The 14936-nt window shown below is 38.7% G+C and overlaps 1 protein-coding gene across 1 annotated transcript in view; it reads right to left on the reverse strand.

Annotated features, from left to right (window-relative positions):
• Nucleotides 1-12169: 12169 nt before the first annotated feature.
• EFCAB7 (EF-hand calcium binding domain 7) overlaps nt 12170-14936 on the reverse strand; it is a 52199-nt gene continuing 49432 nt past the window's right edge. The window contains exons 13-14 of the mRNA XM_055234655.2: nt 14022-14129; nt 12170-12424 (exon numbers count right to left, since the gene is read on the reverse strand). Of these exons, the coding sequence (XP_055090630.1) occupies nt 12350-12424; nt 14022-14129 (183 nt within the window). The 3' untranslated portion in view covers nt 12170-12349. The remainder of the gene's footprint in view (nt 12425-14021; nt 14130-14936) is intronic.

Raw genomic sequence — 14936 nt, forward strand, 5'->3', positions numbered from 1 at the left:
CTGCTTCTTCTATGTCTTCTTCCTCATCATTTGGCACTGGTTCAGAATCACTCAACTCTCTCCTGTTGTCTTAACTCCTCTGGTGTGGTGTCTTGAATTTCTCCAAGATCCATATCTTAAAACCTTTCACCTCCCACCTTTCTTTCTTTTTTTTTTTTTTTTTTTTTTTTTTGCCATATCCACGTCTTTCATTTCTTTGATTAGGTCTGTCATAAATTCTGTGAAATGATGCACAACATCTGGACACAGTTTTCTCCATCAGGAATTTATTGTTTCAGGTTTGATTACTTTCATGGCTTTTTCTGTAGCATAATCAATGGTATTATCCTTATAGACTTTTATGATGTCCTTTTATTATTGTTGTTTTAATCTTTGTCTTTTATTTTTATACAGTTTTCTTTTCTAAAAGGCCATCTCAGCTTCAGATCATGGTTTCTCTCTATTGGGGGTTCCCATCCATAGTGTTGACATCCTTTCCACAGAGTACCTCCCATGTGAAATGAGCCTTAAATGCCCTCATGACCCCCAATCTATAGTTTGAATTAGGAACCTTGTTTTGGGGAGCAAGTAGGCCTCATTGAAACCTTCAGTGTTGAATCATGGGGTTCCGTGTGGCCAGGGGCATTGTGCCAGATCAAAAGAACTTTAAAAGGTGGTCGCTTACTGGCAAAGTACTTCCTGAGTTCAGCGACAAAGCATTGATAGAACCAATCTAGAAAAAGGGTTCTTGTTGTACAGACCTTCTTCTTGTACAACCAAAAGACTGGCAGCTGGTGTTTATCTTTTCCCTTCAAGGCTGGGGAGGGTAGGGCATTGTAGGGGGAGAGTTTAGCAGCTTTATAGATAAGGGCAATCTTGATCATAAACGTGACTGCATTCATAAAATGTAGAGTTTGTTATCCCTTCCTGCCTTAAATCCTGGTGCTTGCTTCCCTTACTTACTAATAAGTGTCTTCTGTGGCATGTTTTTTCAGAATAGAACACATTAGTCTGCATTAAAAACCTGTTCAGGCAGATATCATTCCTCCTCAATGATTTTCTTAATAGTATCTGAGAACTCATCTGATCCTTCTTTGTTGGCAGAAGCTGCTTCTGTTATCTTGACACTTTTTAAGTCAAACCTCTTTCAAAACTTATCAAACCATCCTTTGCTGGCACTAAATTTTTGAGCTTTATATCCTTCAACTTCCTTTTGCATGGCTGGGTGCGGTGGCTCACGCCTGTAATCCCAGCACTTTGGGAGGCCGAGGTAGGTGGATTACCTGAGGTCAGAAGTTCGAGACCAGCCTGGCCAACATGGTGAAACCCCATCTCTACCAAGAATACAAAAATTAGCTGGGCATGGTGGCATACACCTGTAGTCCCAGCTACTCGGGAGGCTGAGGCAGGAGAATTGCTTGAACCCAGGCGGCAGAAGTTGCAGTGAGCTGAGATGATACCACTGCATTCCAGCCTGGGTGGCAGAGCGAGACTGCATCTCAAAAAAACCCAAAAAAATTCCTTTTGCTTTGTCATATAATGACTTCACTTTTTTTTTAATCCTGTTAGTTTACAGGTATGACTTCCTTATAGCAATCCTGTACCCACATAAAAGCTGCATTTCCAATATGAGATGAAAAGGCATTTTGCAAAAAGGGCAAAGTTTTCATGCCTGCTGGCATAGCTGCAGCAACAGTGTCATGAATTTCCTTTTCTGTTTTTACAATGGTCCTTATGTTTTATTAATTTATGTTGAAATGGCAGGCAACCACATCTGCAAACCTCAATCCACAATGCATATCAAGCAATTCAACTTTTTCTCGTAATGTCATGACTTTGCTATGCTTCTTAGGAGCACTTTCTGGCATCACTAATGTCACTAGTGGCATTTTGAATGGGTCCCATAGTGTTAGACAAGGGTTACAATATTCCGTTAAATACCATGAAAAATACATAAGAACTATGAGATCATTTCTTTACTTTGATATGCAATTTACTGGAGAGACAAGCTGCTCTCACAGTTTAGCATCACAGCATGTGGCGTTTTCAGTGGATACTCACAACACTTGAGTTCACTGCAATAGCAGCAAGAGGTAGCTATGAAATTATTACAATAGTGCAATATGTACTACAGTTAATTTTATAGTTATGATTTAATACTGCATCTTTACATTTGTTTACGTTTGTCTCGACTATGAATGGCACCACGTGTAGTCTGTGTTTATGTGCATAAGTTTTGATAAATTTTAACTTTTTATAATAGATTTTATGTATGTGTAGATTTTATGTAATAAATGATAAAACAGGCCACTATCTACATATATTTTATGCATTCATGACATACCTAACTTTTTCTTGCTTTCTTGGTTATTTCTAGGCTATGCAGTGAGTTTTTTCAAAATGTCGCAAATCTCCAAAAAATTTTCCAATTTATTTATTGAAAAAATCCACATATAAGTGGACCCATGAAGTTCAAACCCAATGTTGTTCAAGGGTCAACTGTATTAGCAAATTGAAATCCAAAATATATAAAAAGAATAACATATCACAATTAAGTGGAATTTATCCTAGAAATGAAAGGCTGGTTCAAATTTGAAAATCAGTCAGTGTAAGGTACCATATTAACAGTCTAAAGAAGAAAAACCAACCATACAACCACATCAATTGAGGTAGAAAAAAATATTTCACAACATTGAGCATCCACCCTTTTTTTTTCTTTTTTTTTTTTTTTTTAAGAGACGGGATTCTTGAATGCTCAGGCTCAAGTGATCCTCCTGCTTGAGCCTCTTGAGTAGCTAGGACTACAGCCAGAAGCCACTGCTCCTGGCTCAGCATCCATTCTTAATAAAAACTCTCAGCGAACTAAAGAGAAGTAACTTCTATAACCTAATTAAGGGCATCTACAAAAACATCCACAGCTAACATAAAATAGTGGTAAAAGACTGAATGCTTTCCCCACTAAGATTGTGAGCAAGGAAAGGATATCCACTGTCATTGTTCTTATTTGATATCTTAATGGGAAGTCTTAGCCAATGCAGTAAGGCAAGAAAAAAGACATAAAAGGCATATGGATAGGAAAGAAAGAAATGAAACTGTCCCCATTTGCAGATTACATGCTTTTCTAAGTAGAAAATCCCAAGGAATATATAAAACACAACAACAACAAAAAAAAACCTTCCTGGGACAAATAAATGAGTTTAACAAGGGTCTCAGGATATAAACCCAACATATAAAAATCAATCATATTGTTACATATTAGCAATGCACAGCTGAAAACTGAAAAATACAAACAGCTCATAAAAATAAAATATTTAGGTATAAATCTAATAAAGGATATATAAGATCGGTATGCTGAAAACTACAAAATGCTGATCAAAGAAATAAAACCTACATAAGTGGAGAGCAATACTATGTTCATGAATTGGAAGAGTCAACATAATAAACATGCCAGTTCCCCCCAAATGATCAATACAGTTGACACAATACCAGTTAAAATCCCAGCAGGATTTATTTTTTGTAGATATAAACAAGCTAGTTCTAAAATTTATATGAAAAGGGAAAGAAACTAAAATAGCTAAGATGATTCTGGAAAAGAACAATACCATTGGGGAAATCATGTTACCTGAATATAAGACTTACAATGAAGCTACTGTAATCAGGACAATGTAGTATTAGTGAAGGGAAAGACACATCAATCAATGGAACAGAATAGAGTTCAGAAATAGACTCATGCAAAGATATGGTTCTATATGACCAGTGAATTTTTCAACAAAGGTACAAGAGCAATTTAATGGAGAAAGGATGATCTTTTCAACCGATGATATTGGAATAACTGACATCCATATGAAAAAAAATGGACCTCAACCTAAACCTCAGAACTCATATAAAAATTAACTCAAAAGGTATCATACATATAAATGTATGAAGTAAAACTATACAACTTTTAGAAGAAAGCAGAAGAAAAATCTTTGTGACCTGGGGTTAGACAACAACTTCTAACTTGACACCAAATGCATAATCCATTAAAGGAAAAACTGATTAATTGGACTTCATCAAAATGTAAAACTTTCACTCTCTATACGATCCAGTTAAGAGAACAAAAAGACTATCTACAGAAGAGAATACTTTCAGATAACATATCCAATAAAAGACATATCCAGAATTTATAAAGAATCAAGAGAAAGAATGCTATGTGACAAGGGAGGCAGAGAAGTTAGGGACTGGAGTGATGTGCCTACAAGCAAGAAACACCAAGGATTGCCAGGCAAATACCAGAATCTAAGAGAGAGACTTGGAATGGACTCTCCCTCAAGCCTCCAGAAAGAACCAACCCTGCCATCCTGTTGAAGGGAACACTACGGTCCCAGAAGTGATCACACCTTGATCCTGAACTCCTGGCCTCCAGAACTGTAAAAGAATAAATTTCTGTTGTTTTAAGCCAAAAAAAAAAAAAAAAAAAAAAAAAAAAAAAAAAAAAAAAAAGAATCAAATGGTAAGAAAACGAAACTCGAAACTCAACAGTAAGAAAACAAACAACCTAATTTCAAATGGGCAAAAGGCTTGAAGAAGCACCCCATCAAAAAGTATACTATGTATGCAGATGACAAAGAAGCCTATGAAAAGTTGTTCAACATCATTAGCCATTAGTGAAATACAAACTAAAATCACAATGAGATACCACTGCACATCTATTATAATGGCTAAAATAAAAAATGCAGACAATACCAAGTACTGATAAGGATGCAGAATAACTGGAATTCTCCTACATTGCTGCTGGAAGTGCAAAATGGTACAGCCAATCTGGAAAACACTTTGGCGGTTTCTTATAAAGTCAAACATATGGCCGGGAGCGGTGGCTCACGCTTGTAATCCCAGCACTTTGGGAGGCCGAGGTGGGCGGATCACGAGGTCAGGAGATCGAGACCACGGTGAAACCCCGTCTCTACTAAAAATACAAAAAATTAGCTGGGCGTGGTGGCGGGCGCCTGTGGTCCCAGCTACTCGGAGAGGCTGAGGCAGAACAATGGCGTGAACCCGGGAGGCGGAGCTTGCAGTGAGCCGAGATTGCGCCACTGCACTCCAGCCTGGGCGACAGAGCAAGACTCCGTCTCAAAAAAAAAAAAAAAAAAAGTCAAACATATATTTACCATATGATCCAGCAGTACTACCTGTGGGTATCTACTATAGAGGAATAAAAACTTATGTTCATGTAAAAATCTGTAGATGAACTTTATAGCAGTTCTATTAAGTTACCAAAAACTGGAAACCACCCAGCAGATGAATGTATAAATAAACTGTAATACAATCATATAATAAAATACTACTCAGCAATAAAGGGAACAAACGACTGATACATACAGTTTGGATGATTGTCAAAGGCATTATGCTGAATAAAAGGATTCAGTCTCAAAAGGTTACATACTGCATGATTCCACTTATACAACATTCTTAAAAACCAAACTATAGTGATGAGAATAGAATAGTGGTTTCCAGGGGATAGGAGTATGCATAGGGGTAAGGTCATGGGGATGTGACTCTAAGAAATAACGTGAGGGAGTTTTTTAGTGATGGGACTGCTCTGTATCCTGATTGTGGTGGTGGTTATATGAATCTATATATGTGTTACATTAATAGAACTGTGAAAGCTTCCCCGAACCCACCAAAAAAGGGTCAAATTTACTGTATGATATATATTTTTTTGATCTGAAATAAAAACCCCACGGGAAAAAAGTATTAGTTTTAAAATAGAAGTTCAAAAAGTAGAACAGTTTCTTCTGGGCTGAGAAAAAAATTAAAGGTTTCATGAAGGATGAGGCATTTAAAAAATGTATGTTAGAGGTACAGACTGTAATACTTGTCCACAATCTATCTTCTCTGATAGACTATGTATAATGAGGGCAGGAGCAGCGTCTGGCTTGTTCACCTCTATATAAGCAATAATTAAAGCAGTACTTTGCACACATTAGGGACTCAATTTATACATGATTGCTTATGAGGCCGGGCACAGTGGCTCATGCCTATAATCCCAGCACTTTGGGAGGCCGAGGCGGGCAGATCACGAGGTCAGGAAATCGAGACCATCCTGGCTAACAACGTAAAACCCTGTCTCTACTAAAAATACAAAAAATTAGCCAGGCGTGGTGGCGGGCGCCTGTAGTCCCAGCTACTCAGGAGGCTGAGGCAGGAGAATGGTGTTAACCCGGGAGGCGGAGCTTGCAGTGAGCCGAGATTGCGCCACTGCACTCCAGCCTGGGTGACAGAGCGAGACTATGTCTCGAAAAAAAAAAAAAATGTATGTTAGAGGTACAGCCTGTAATACTTGTTCACAATCTATCTTCTCTGATAGACTGTATAATGAGGGCAGGAGCAATGTCTGGCTTGTTCACCTCTATACAAGCAATAATTAAAGCAAGACTTTGCACACATTAGGGACTCAATTTATATATGATTGATCTATTGCTTATGATATTAATAGGCAAAGATAAAATAACATTCTAGGAAAAGTGAAAAACATTAGAAAATACCTTAAATTTCCATTTCCTCTCCTCTTTCTAAATCCCTCCTATCTCTTCAAGGTCACTTAAAGTTCAGTTCAGGTTCCCTTGATTCTTCCAGCCCACATTCATTTTTCCAACTTGTCCAAACTTGCTCTAACACTGTCAAACTTAATCTAACATTTTAGTGTAGTACTACTTAGTATTTTAAAGACTATGCCTCATTTCCTTTAATAGTTATTAAAATGTGTCCTCTTTTTATATTATTTAAATTTTAAAATACATTATACTATATGAGTAAAAACAAATCAAAGCACTACTTAGCTTCAAACTAAACTTCGTTCCTTCAGTCCTCCAACAGACTTTCATCTCCTTTCATCTACATCCCCTAAATTGGTCAAGCCTTCCCCTCCTCTTCTGTTTCCATATTCACATCATTAGTTTAATGCTTAATGATTGGCATTTATTAAGATTTATTATTCCCTAATAGGTTAACATGTAACTCATTTCCTTAGCTTTCTCGTCCTGAGGACAGAGATGATACCTACTACTTATTTACTATAACTAATTAATATGTAATAGATACATGCTAATTGGATGTCCCTGTGTACTATTCCCTAGCCTAGTCTACTCCTATTTTTACTTCTCTACTAAGAAAAAACTTTTTTTTCAAAAGCCAATTCTGGACACTTTTGTAATGGGTATTTAAAAAGGCAGAGAGAAATTTACTTTTTAGTAATTCTGCATACTATATCAGAAATTGCCAGAAAGCTTACAATACTGGCATTCTGGAACCATTTCATTTTCATAACATGCTGACATTAGCCTGAATCAGATAACTGAACTTAAGCTGGCCTTGAATTTAACTTGCTTACTCTTGTATTCAATTGGAGAGGTAAGAATAGAATCAAGAATATTTATTAAATGTTGCATATTTATCAACTGTGTCTAAAAGAAGTTGAAAAATATTTAATTTTTGAGAAATGGAACCATACTCCAACTCCTTTATCATATGTAAGTCTTTTTTGTTAAATATTCATATATATTTTTAGAAATGTATTGGGTGAAAAAAAAAAGTACTCCTTTTTTTTTTGAGTCTCACTCTGTCACCCAGGCTGGAGTCAGTGGCAGATCTCAGCTCACTGCAACCTCAGCCTCCTGGGTTCAAACGATTCTCCCGCCTTAGCCTCCCAAGTAGCTGGAACTACAGATACACACCACCACGCCTGACTGATTTTTGTATTTTTAGTAGAGACGGAGTTTCACCATATTGGCCAGGCTGGTTCGAACTCCTGATCTTGTGATCCGCCTGCCTCGGCCTCTCAAAATGCTGGGATTACAGGCATGAGCCACAGCACCCAGCCAACAGCACTTATTATTATTATTATTATTTATTTATTTATTTATTTATTTATTTATTTATTTTGAGACAGAGTCTCTCTTTGTCACCCAGGCTGGAGTGCAGTGGGGCGATCTCAGCTTACTGCAAACTCCGCCTCCCGGGTTCAAGTGATTCTCCTGCCTCAGCCTCCCGAGTAGCTGGGATTATTACAGGTGCCTGCCACAACGCCCAGCTAATTTTTTTTTTTTAATTTTATTTTTAGTAGAGACGGGGTTTCACCAGGTTGGCCAGGCTGGTCTTGAACTCCTGACCTCAGATGATCCACATACCTCAGCCTCCCAAAGTGTTGGGATTACAGGCATGAGCCACCACACCCGGTCAAGAGTATTTATTATTAAAGTACAAACTGACTTTGGTCAAATATCACAAATATAGACAGCTTGTGAATTACTCATAAGAATTGAGGGTATCTTATTCTCCATTTCTTTACACAGTGCTAGCCATGGGTAACAAGTACAGACACTTCAAAGCAACCAAAATTCTTTGCCCCCCTCAGACTTTGTTATTTTCTGTTTTTTTTTGTTGTTGTTTTTGAGACAGAGTCTCACTCATGTCGCCCAGGCTAGAATGCAATGATGCGATCTCGGCTCACTGCAACCTCTGCCTCCAGGGTTCAAGCAATTCTCCTGCCTCAGTCTCCCAAGTAGCTGGGATTACAGGCGTCCGCCAGCACACCTAGCTAATTTTTATATTTTTAGTAGAGACAGAGTTTCACCATGTTGGCCAGGCTGGTCTCGAACTCCTGAGCTCAGGTGATCTGCCAGCCTTGGCCTCCCAAGTGCTGAGATGACAGGCGTGAGCCACCGTGTCAGGCCTACCCCTCAGACTTTCAATAATGATTCCTAGAGTTCCTGGATCACACATTACCTCACCACATGAATCTCATCTATATCCTCTAAATCTCGTCCACTATTTGCTTTATTTTTCCTCAAATCATTACACAGTTCTTTTTTCCCCCAGAAATTAAGCTAGGCTGAGCATCAAAGATAGGGTTTGTAAGACTATGTAAAGATAGCAGGGCTAACTTTGAATGCTCTTAAACTTGCAAACTCATGAAGACTCATTAGGAGAAGAAGACTTAGTATCCACGTTATAAATTAGAATATGTTCTCTAATAAGAATGGGTGTTGGCTGGGGGCAGTGTCTCATGCCTGTAATCTCAGCACTTTTGAGAGGCCGAGGCACCCGATCGCTTGACCCCAGGAGTTTTAGAGCACCCTGGGCAACATGGCAAAACCCCACCTCTACAAAAAAAAAAAATATGAAAACGAGCTGGGTATGGTAGCGCGAGCCTGTAGTACCAGCTACTCGGAAGGCTGAGGTGGAAGAATCACCTGAGCCCAGAAAAACAAGGCTGCAGTGAGCTGAGATAGCACCACTGCAGTCCAGCCTGAGTGACAGAGCAAGACTCTGTCTCAAAAAAAATGGGTGTTATATGCCTGGATATGCATATAGCCATAGTGTCCAATACAGTTTGCCAAAAGTAGTCTTAGAAGTCATAAAGGACCTAACACAGTGCGGAGAAATATAATACTATCCATCTCCCTAATAAATAATATGCTCACCCTCTGGTGGCCAAAATCGTAAATACACATCTGTTTTCTTGGATTATATCCAAAATATTAGTGTAGTATATAATATATTAAGTTTCTGCTTCATATTTAACCTAAAACAAAAAGATTTTAAAAGGCCACTTTTTAAAAAAAAACTCTACCCTAATATCTAATATAAAATCAATAAAATTACTAAATATAGTAATTTAAGAATATGGCATGACATATATATATATATATATGTAACAGTACTTGATACTTAACCTTTACATTTGTTTTAAAATATTAGAACTATAAAACTTTAAAGTTGGAAGGAGTTACAGTGATCATGGAAGTCTATAATTTAAAACTGCATGTTAGATAATTAGTTTTTTTAATTTGCTAATGAAATAAAAACATCTGGGTAAACAGAATTGAATAGTAATGAGACTTAATTTTTATATTTCTAGTTTTAATTTATAAATATGCTAAAGAATTCAGAAATATTCATACACGTAAATTCATTTTAATTTTCCACTCATTTTATCCAACTATCCTTCCAAGAGAAAATATAGTATATACTTTCTGCCCCGCTCCACTACCTCTCAGCAAGCCGAACTCACTGCCTTAACTCGAGCCCTCGCTCTTGCAAAAGGACTACGCGTCAATATTTCTACTGACTCCAAATATGCCTTCCATATCTTGCACCACCATGCTGTTATACGGGCAGAAAGAAATTTCCTCACTAAGCAAGGGTCCTCCATCATTAATGCCTCTTTAATAAAAACTCTTCTCAAAGCCGCTTTACTTCCAAAGGAAGCTGGAGTCATTCACTGCAAAGGCCATCAAAAGGCATCAGATCCCATCGCTCAAGACAACACTTATGCTGATAAGGCAGCTTAAAAAAGCAGCCATCAAAAGGCATCAGATCCCATCGCTCAGGACAATGCTTATGCTGATAAGATGGCTAAAAAAAGCAGCTAGCCCTGTTCCAATTTCTATCCCTCATGGCAGTTTTCTTCCTTCTCATCTGGCCACTCCCACCTACTCCCTCACTGAAACTTCCACCTATCTCTTCCCACACAAGGCAAATGGTTCTTGGACCAAAGAAAATATCTCCTTCCAGTCTCACAGCCCCATTCTATTCTGTCATCATTTCATAACCTCTTCCATGTAGGTTACAAGCCACTAGCCCACCTCTTAGAACCTCTCATTTCCTTTCCATCGTGGGAATCTATCCTCAAGGAAATCACTTCTCAGTGTTCCAGCGGCTATTCTACTACCTCTCAGGGATTGTTCAGGCCCCCTCCCTTCCCTACACATCAAGCTCGGGGATTTGCCCCCACCCAGGACTCACATGCCTCGAGTCAGGAAACTAAAATACCTCTTGGTAGACACTTTCACTGGATGGGTAGAGGCCTTTCCCACAGGGTCTGAGAAGGCCACCGCGGTCATTTCCTCCCTTCTGTCAGACATAATTCCTCGGTCTGGCCTTCCCACCTCTATACAATCCGATAACTGACCGGCCTTTATTAGTCAAATCACCCAAGCAGTTTCTCAGGCTCTTGGTATTCAGCGAACTGATGGTCTTTTAAAAACACACCTCACCAAGCTCAGCCACCAACTTAAAAAGGACTGGACAATACTTTTACCACTTTCCCTTCTCAGAATTCAGGCCTGTCCTCGGAATGCTTCAGGGTACAGCCCATTTGAGCTCCTGTATGGACGCTCCTTTTTATTAGGCCCCAGTCTCATTCCAGACACCAGACCAACTTGGACTGTGTCCCAAAAAACTTGTCATCCCTACTATCTTCTGTCTAGTCATACTCCTATTCACTGTTCTCAACCACTCATAAATGCCCTACTCTTGTTTACACTGCTGGTTTACACTGTTTCCCCAAGCCATCACAGCTGATATCTCCTGGTGCTATCCCCAAACGGCCTCTCTTAACTCCCTCTTAAAGTAAATAATCTTTGCTGGCAGGGCTATGCTGAACCTCCTTGGGCACTCTCTAATTGGATGTCCTGGGTCCTCCCAATTCTTAGTCTTTTAATACCTGTTTTTCTCCTTCTCTTATTCCGTTTAGTTTTTCAATTCACACAAAACTGTATCCAGGCCATCACCAATAATTCTATACGACAAATGTTTCTTCTAACAACCCCACAATATCACCCCTTACCACAAAATCTTCCTTCAGCTTAATCTCTCCCACTCTAGGTTCCCACACCACCCCTAATCCCACTCGAAGCAGCCCTGAGAAACATCACCCGGCATTATCTCTCCATACCACCCCCAAAAATTTTCACCGCCCCAACACTTCAACACTATTTTATTTTTCTTATTAATGTAAGAAGACAGGAATGTCAGGCCTCTGAGCCCAAGCTAAGCCATCATATCCCCTGTGACCTGCACGTACACATCTAGATGGCCAGTTCCTGCCTTAACTGATGACATTCCACCACAAAAGAAGTGAAAATGGCCTGTTCCTGCCTTAACTGATGACATTACCTTGTGAAATTCCTTCTCCTGGCTCAAAAGCTCCCCTACTGAGCACCTTGTGACTCCCGCCCCTGCCCACCAGAGAACAACCCCCTTTGACTGTAATTTTCCTTTACCTACCCAAATCCTATAAAATGGCCCCACCCTTATCTCCCTTTGCTGACTCTCTTTTCAGCTCAGCCCACCTGCACCCATGTGAAATAAACAGCCTTATTGCTGAAAAAAAAAAAAAGATTTCCTACTAAATAAGAACACCACACAATGAAAGCATTATTTATATTTTAATAATAAAGCATATAACATGGACATAAAATGAAACTGCATATAAATTGAATAGATTATTATTTAGGTACATCAGTTAAATCAAGTAGCATTTAGTTGTTTAATAAATAAGACTAAATCTGAAATAATTCTTAGTTTGGTAAGTTCTAAGTATAATTATTTAAGAAATAAGAGAATATATACAATAATATATCCATTCCTGTCGTTCATTCAGAGGCATTACATGTTGACAAACCTGCACATAAAAATAGAAAGCTCTTACTCTCTTTTTATATATTGTTACTTTTGGCTAATTTTGAAATAGGACAACATTTCTAGGCCTTGTATAAGAATATCCCTGTACAGATAAAATTCTACAATATTTGTCCTTAGCAGAGACTAGCAATCTATGATCTGAGGTCTAACAGGATAATCCAGTCTAAATTCTACCCTAACATAGTAGCTGTCAGTTGGTGTGTGAGAATGTGGGTAAAGAAGAGTGGTGGAAAGAAGAGAAAATATCCTTTCCTTGCTAAACCTAGAGCATTTTCTAAAATCTTAATTGGAGAAACAGAAAAGATAATCTCTTTATCCTGTTCTGGAATGTTTTAGGATTTTATGGACAGTATGGAGAAAGAAAGGGTAAGAATAGGAAACTTTTTCCTTTCTCCCTTCACTTGCCCAGTAGGTAGCTCTATTGATCTGTCCCTGAATTTGAACCCCTGGCTAAATCAGAAACCCAGAGTTCTGCTAATACCAGAACTATAGCTGTTTCTAGCTCTTGACTTACTTGCTTATCTAAAACTCAGAGGCACTGTCCCTCTCAGGATACTTTAGAAAATCTTAGTAATGCAGATAAAAGCATTTTGGGTTATCAAAATTATTGTTACTATTAATACTTTACATTTCTATATGATGTAAAAAGTACTTTCATGCACATCATTTTATTTTTATCTTTAACTTTATGAAGTACATAAAACTAGTGATATATATATATATATATTTTTTTTTTTTTTTTGAGACAGAGTCTCGCTCTGTCACCCAGGCTGGAGTGCAGTGGCGCAATCTCGGCTCACTGCAAGCTCCGCCTCCCGGGTTCACGCCATTCTCCTGCCTCAGCCTCTCAGAGTAGCTAGGACTACAGGCGCCCGCCACCACGCCCGGCTAATTTTTTGTATTTTTAGTAGAGACGGGATTTCACTGTGGTCTCGCTCTCCTGACCTTGTGATCCTCCCGCCTCGGCCTCCCAAAGTGCTGGGATTACAAGCGTGAGCCACCGTGCCCGGCCTTTTTTTTTTTCTTTTTTTTGAGACGGAGTCTCACTCTTGTCACTCAGGCTGGAGTGCAATGGCGTTATCTCAGCTCACTGCAAACTCTGCCTCCCAGGTTCAAGCGATTCTCCTGCCTCAGCCTCCCAAGTAGCTGTGATTACAGGCGTCTGCCATCACGCCAGGCTAATTTTTGTATTTTTGTAGAGATGGGGTTTCACCATGTTGGTTAGGCTGGTCTTGAACTCCTGATCTCAGGTGATCCACCCGCCTCGGCCTCCCAAAGTGCTGGGATTACAGGCGTGAGCCACCGCGCCCAGCCTAGTGATATTATCTTAATTTTACATTTAAAGAGACTAGAACATAGAAGTAAATGAACTTCCCATAGTCACTCAACCAAACAGTGACAGAACTGGATTAGAACCAAAGTCTCCTGTCTCTGAGTATAGAATGATACTGATACAAATATCATACTTAAAATAATTTTCTACTCCATTTTATATCTACATGTTTACTCACAGCATTAATAGCAATTTTTTTTCAAAGACATAAAACGAAAGGCTTTAATTAGAAAAAATACATTACCATTGTAGATTTGGGTCCCACTTCTACTGCAAATATGTTGAGTCCTCTGTTGTTTACGCAGTTTTTACTTAGCTCATTGTTGATGTGAATAATCACTTTCTCATCTGACTATAAAAAAAGATTTCATAAGCTGCTAGTCCTTTCTTTAATAATTAGACAAATATAAGCCTCAGAATAAACCCTGAAATTCTGTTTTAACATCATATAGTGCAATATAAATTCATACAAATTGGCTACTTCTTTCAACTTTGTTACTTTTTCTCATTCATTTTCTTTCCAATCTGTCACCATTTATATAAACTTTTTCTTTCAAATGTGACTTTAATTTACTTACCTTTTAATCTTCATTCCCAGGGTATTATGGACACTAGGGTCACATTATTTCATCCTTGACTTATGATAACAATATTCTCAATTTCTTTTGTTGTTATCTCTAGTTTTTTCAAATTCCATTCATTTTAATACTACCTTCCAACTTATATGTCTAAAACATCTTTTTACTCCTTCATTGACAATATATAAATAAATATATGTATTATCAACTTTGTATCGGGCATTGTTTTAGGGTCTAGGTGCACTGAGATAAAAGATAGAATTACTGACTCCTAGCTCACACTCTAGGGGAGACAGACAAATAAAATGGCAATTACAAAACACTTTGCTGAGTCTTGTAACAGAGGTATTTAGAAGGATCTATAGAAACACAGAAGATGAGGCCGGGCGCGGTGGCTCACGCTTGTAATCCCAGCACTTTGGGAGGCCGAGGCGGGCGGATCACAAGGTCAGGAGATCGAGACCACGGTGAAACCCCGTCTCTACTAAAAATACAAAAAATTAGCCGGGCGTGGTGGCGGGCGCCTGTAGTCCCAGCTACTCGGAGAGGCTGAGGCAGGAGAATGGCGTGAACCCCGGAGG

The sequence above is a fragment of the Symphalangus syndactylus genome, chromosome 19 (genome assembly GCF_028878055.3).
Source record: "Symphalangus syndactylus isolate Jambi chromosome 19, NHGRI_mSymSyn1-v2.1_pri, whole genome shotgun sequence".
Classification (NCBI taxonomy): domain Eukaryota; kingdom Metazoa; phylum Chordata; class Mammalia; order Primates; family Hylobatidae; genus Symphalangus; species Symphalangus syndactylus.